Source organism: Microtus ochrogaster, chromosome 7, assembly GCF_000317375.1.
Source record: "Microtus ochrogaster isolate Prairie Vole_2 chromosome 7, MicOch1.0, whole genome shotgun sequence".
NCBI classification, from domain to species: Eukaryota; Metazoa; Chordata; class Mammalia; order Rodentia; family Cricetidae; genus Microtus; species Microtus ochrogaster.
In genome coordinates, this window is record NC_022014.1 from 14,546,330 (window position 1) to 14,551,770 (window position 5,441).

The window sequence follows — 5,441 nt, forward strand, 5'->3', positions numbered from 1 at the left end:
TCTGGCCTGTGGGCATACACACAGACAGAATATTGTATACATAATAAATAAATAAATATTAAAAAAAAAACAAACAAATCTTCTCATATACCTACCTCTCCTTGCTCGCCTTTTTTTTTGTTTGTTTGGGTTTTTTTTGTTTGTTTGTTTGTTTTGTTTTTGTTTTTTTGAGACAGGTTTCTCTGTAGCTTTGGAGCCTGTTCTGGAACTAGCTCTTGTAGACCAGGTTTCTTGCTCACTTTCAAATCCATGCCCTCTTTTTTCTTTAATTGTTGTTACATGTATATGTGTGTGTTTGTATATAATTAAATATTAGTTTCTCAGTCCGTATAGTGTTACTTGTATGTATATATGTATGCGTGTGTATGTATGTATATTTTCAGGGTTGATCATTTGATAATGAATAACCAGTTGGTATACTGTTCCCTGGAGAAGACTTTCTTCTGCTCTCAGCATTTCTTATCTGCCTGTAGTTTTTTTGTATAGGGATGAGGCCTCTTTGGCATGTCTCATGTTCAGGCAGTCATGTTGGTGAGACTTTATGGGTATAGTTCCTGATATTACTAGGCGACATAATCTCACACAAACTCTGTTAGTCTGGCTCTTATAATCTTTCTGCTCTCTCTTCCATGTTTGTTCCCTAAGCCTTAGATTTAGGAATTGTTTTGTAAATGCATTCTTTGGGATTGGGCTCCACAACTCTGCGTTTTGATTGATTGTGATTTTCTGTAATGTTTTCTGTCTGTTGTAAAGAGAAATTTTCTTGATGAAGGGTGAGGACTAGAGATAAATATTTAAAGTGTAGTTAGGGATTAAGTTGGTTTGTAAATTGGTAGTTGTAGGTTCTCCAAGATTCATGACTTCAATGGTCATGGGTAGTTTGGTAGGTTTCCAGTGCCAGGCATGTTTTCCTTCTTGTTAAATGGGTCTTAAGTCTGCTTAGAGAACTGTTGGTTACTGCTGAGCTATGCATGCTACTACTGTACCCTATGGTTATTGAGCCATGCTGGTTGTTGTTGCAGTTCCTAGGTATAGCTGGGTAGGACTGTTGGTTGCTTTCCTTCTCTGGAAGCTTGTGTAGCACCTATTGGTACCATGAAAGCTAGTCCCCAGGAAGCAGGCATTCAGGTCAGTTCCATCTCTGGGGCCTCTGGATCCTAGGTCTGAAGTACATGTGATATCTTCAGTAACAGGTAATCTTCCACCTGGGCAGGCAACCTAGGGCAGTAGCAATAGCCTGTGTGCTTTATGTTTTGATGTCTCTTGGACAATCCTGAGCAACAACTCAAAGGATGGCTTTTCATGATGATTTTTGTTAGGTGTTCTTTGGTTCTTGGAGGGGCAATTATGAGCCGACATGAGAAAACTGAATTCAAACTGCATATGCATATTTATATTTGGACTTATAGGTATTAAATTTTTTTTAGGTAGATAGTAAATAGTATGATTTCTTATGACTTTATCAGGCATCCTTACTATGATTTTGCCCTCCTTCTTCCTTCCTTCCTTCTGTATTTATCTCCTCCCCTCTTTCACTTGAGCCCCCACTTTGTTCCCATTCCTTTGATTTGTACTCTGGCACTTTCCTTTCTATCACTATCACCCCCCCCCCCCCAATCCTGGCAATGATCCCTTTTTACTTTCTTGATCTTTTGCAGTTACCAGGATGTATACTCACATCTAAAGATTTGGAGCTAAGAGCCTCTGATGAGTGAGAACATGCAACAATTCTCTTCTGGGTGTGGGGTACCTCAATCAATATGATCTTTTCTAGTTCTACCCATTTACCTGCAAAATTAATGATTTCAACTGAATCAGTTTTTCAGAAACAGAATGGATTTGTAGTTTCACTTTAGAAAATAGGATTTCTCTCTCTCTTTTTTTTTTTTTTTTTTTTTTTTTTTTTTTTTTGATTTTCGAGACAGGGTTTCTCTCTGGAACTTGCTCTGTAGACCAGCCTGGCCTCAAACTCACAGAGATCCACCTGCCTCTGCCTCCTAAGTGCTGGGATTAAAGGCGTGCGCCACCACCGCCCGGCTAGAAAATAGGATTTCTCTTTTACAAATTAACTGTTTGAGTTAAGGATGCAGCTCACTTGCCTAGCAGCATGTGAAGCCCTAGACAGAGGAAAAATCAGAACTAACACACTTCCATGATTGCATGAGCATTCACATATGTGCATTATCCTAGAAAAACAATAAAACCAAACCTATACTTGTTTCTAGGAAATAGGGTAAAACAGTGACAAAATAGGATATATTTTCCCTACCCCTCTGTGTTTTCATGGGCTCCTTTTTGATTGTTTTCCTAGTAAAGTATTTTTGCCTTTAAAATTATTATATCTTTATCCTTCTTTATTCTACTATTCATTTGTAGTAGCATTTGCTTTATTTTATTCATTTTGTCTCTTCCCATTTCCCAAAAGCTGACTTACAGAAAAATGGCTTTGTACAAGAGTCCATCTGCTTCTTTTTATGAACGAGTTTGCTATGCTTGCAGGTCAGTCTTGACTTGTGATCCTCCTGCCTCATCCTCCTGGGTGGTCTGAGTTTATGAGCTACCATTTCTGGCTCTGTTTTATTTTTTGTTCTTTATCTTTATGGTGGAAAACTTTTGTTTTATTTTGTTTCTAGAGATAAAACATAAAAAATTGATAATCTTGTTCTAGGACACAGGCATTTGGGTTGTTTTTTTTTTTTTTTTTTAGGAAGTACGTAATAATTTGTAAGTCCTTTCAAGTGGCATGGACACACACTGATTATGAATGTGTTAAGTGTTACAGAATTCATAAGGGATATGATCAGGAATATCATTTAAATAAGGAAATTGTATTTATATAGTTTTATATGCAGATACATTAAAGACATGTAAAGTTGTTTTGGGTCATGGAGTTCCTTCTGGCTAGTCTGGGAAAGCTTTTTCAGGTTACTTAGCCTTTTAGCCTTATGCTAAAATAGAATGACATCATGGATGGAACTATTGTTTAACATGTGTTGGTGGTACCCCATTGATGAATTGGCTAGGATAGAAAATTTAAAGAGGCTGCCCATGCTGGGTGGGGAGAGGGAGAAAGAAACATAGAATAAGACTTTTTTTTTTTTTAAATCACTTAGTAAAAGTTTGTGTATGTTGAAGTTAGTGTGGAGTAAATGCAGAGGTTGTTGAATGAAAATAGAGATGCTTGTGCAATTATAGCTTGGAAAACAGAAAAGAAGTGATTGAACTATGGCCAAAGATGAGCAATTATCAGTGATGATATGAATGGGAAGTTGGGGAATTCATAGCCAATTAATTACGTGTATTGAGTTACAGGCATCCAAATGTCAGTGGTCTGTGGAAACAGTGCAGAAAAAAATACAGTGAAGGGGAAAATATTAGGTGGAAGAAAGTTCTATTTCTGAGATGGCAGGTTTGAATTGTGGTAGGGTATTAAGGCAGAGATTGTCTGGAAGTTACTGAAGATGTGGGAATTTGATTATCAGAGATAAATCTGGGTGCTCTCAACAAATAAACATTGATTATCAATACTTGGCGAACTCTTTAGTAGGGTTATTCTAATACAGAAGGCAGGATTTCAGGGATCTGGGGTTGTAGCCCTGACTATTCTGGAATTCACTATGTAGATCATGTTGGCCTCACATTCACAGAGACTCACCTACCTCTGCCTCCCTAATACTGAGAATAAATGTATCTGAAACCATGAAACTAAAGATCGAGTTTTTAATGTTTTTGGTTTGTTTGAGAAAAGGTTTTTAGCCCAGGCTCACTTCCCTTTGTAGTACAGAGAATGACTTGGATCTCCTGATCCAAGTTGCTCCACCTCCTGAGTACTGGGATTATAGATGGACCCCATGCCTAGTTTATGATGGTACTGAATATCAAACTCAGTAGCCTTTATGAATGCTAGGCAGTCAGTCTGCCAACTGAGTCACAGTCCCCAATTATTTTTTTGAGTTCTTAATTATAAATTGTATACCTAATCCTGACTAACTGTACTATTACAGATGCATTCTGATGGATGTAAGAGCCAAGTGAGAATATTGTCTCTATGAGTAAACCCATTACTCCTGCACGATCTTTGCTGGGTAACCCCAAATGATCTGGTGCCTGAGCCTCCCAAATTCTGTCCATGTATAAATTAATATACATTTCAGTACTGTAAGTTGAAAATTATTAATTTGGGTTTTTTTGTTGACTTTGCTTTTTCTGTTTTTGTGTGGTATGCATTCATATGTGTATACATGTCTCATGTATGGGTACATTTAGTTGTTCTCCACATTATTCACTAGAGTCACAGACTCTCCTTTAAGACTTGAGCTTGCTCTCTTGACTAATCTTGTTAGCCAGCTTGTTCTGGGGTCGCCATCTCAGCTTTTCAAGAGCTAGGATTCCTAGTGGGCCACCATGCTTGCCTGGCTGGCATTTACCTAAGTTTGAAAATCTGAACCCTGGTCCTCATACTTACACAGCAAATGCTTTACCCACTGAGCCATGTCTCTAGCCCCCTAACTTGGGTTTTGCATATGAACACTTTCTGTAAGATATGTTTGGAGATTGAGAGATGGATTTGCAGCTCAGATCAGAGGCAGATGAGATCTGGTCAGGGAGAGAGAGAATTGAATTGTATTCTTCAGACAATGACTTTTTGAAGGAATTGCTGACAAAGGCATCACCCAAAGAGATCTGTGGGTAGCCTGTAGGATATACCCAAGGAACTTAGTATTAAGGGGAAATTGTATTAGTTATGATAACAGGCAAGGAATTTGTGAAACTCAATGACTTTAAGAATTGACCACTGGGCTGGAGAAATGGCTCAGTTGTTAAGAGGATTTGTGTTCAATTTCCAGCATCCGCATGGTAGCTCACAACTGTCTGTAACTCCAGTCCAGGGAATCTGACACCTTCACACCAGTGCACATAAAATAAATTTAAAATAAATAAATTTTAAGAAAAAGACCTGGCCACTGAAATCTTTCTATCTGCAGACACATTTCTAAGCACCCCCACATGCTATCTTGCTTGTTCCTTACTACCATGTGAGACAGGCACTGCGATGATTTCCATGGAGAGTACTGACTGTCTCCTGCCTCTGTCTCTGCATTCTTCCCAGCCAGAACTACTAAGGAGACAGTGAATGACAGTCATCTGCCATTGTAGAGAGTTGTAAATGACTAATTATCCCCTCTCTGTGCTTTATTTCTATCCCAGGTCACAAAGCACTTAAAGCATTGTTAAGGTCATTGGTGGATCTTCAGGAAGAGTTGCTTTTCCAGTACCCAGACACTAGATATCTAGTAAATGGGATGAAACCCCAGACGGAGAGGTAAGGAGGAAGCAGAACCATAGGTTTACTTATTTGTATTTTTGTTTGGACAGATTCCTATCCTCTATGAAAAACAAAGTCATGTCCTTCCCATACAGGTAGATAGGAAGTTTGATAA

The 5,441-nt window shown here is 38.4% G+C and overlaps 1 protein-coding gene across 1 annotated transcript in view; it reads left to right on the forward strand.

Moving 5' to 3' along the window:
* The window catches only part of Aatf (apoptosis antagonizing transcription factor), a 108,707-nt gene that overhangs the window by 41,201 nt on the left and 62,065 nt on the right, over window positions 1–5,441 (forward strand). The window contains exon 5 of the mRNA XM_005349330.3: window positions 5,209–5,323. Within this exon, the coding sequence (XP_005349387.1) occupies window positions 5,209–5,323 (115 nt within the window). The remainder of the gene's footprint in view (window positions 1–5,208; window positions 5,324–5,441) is intronic.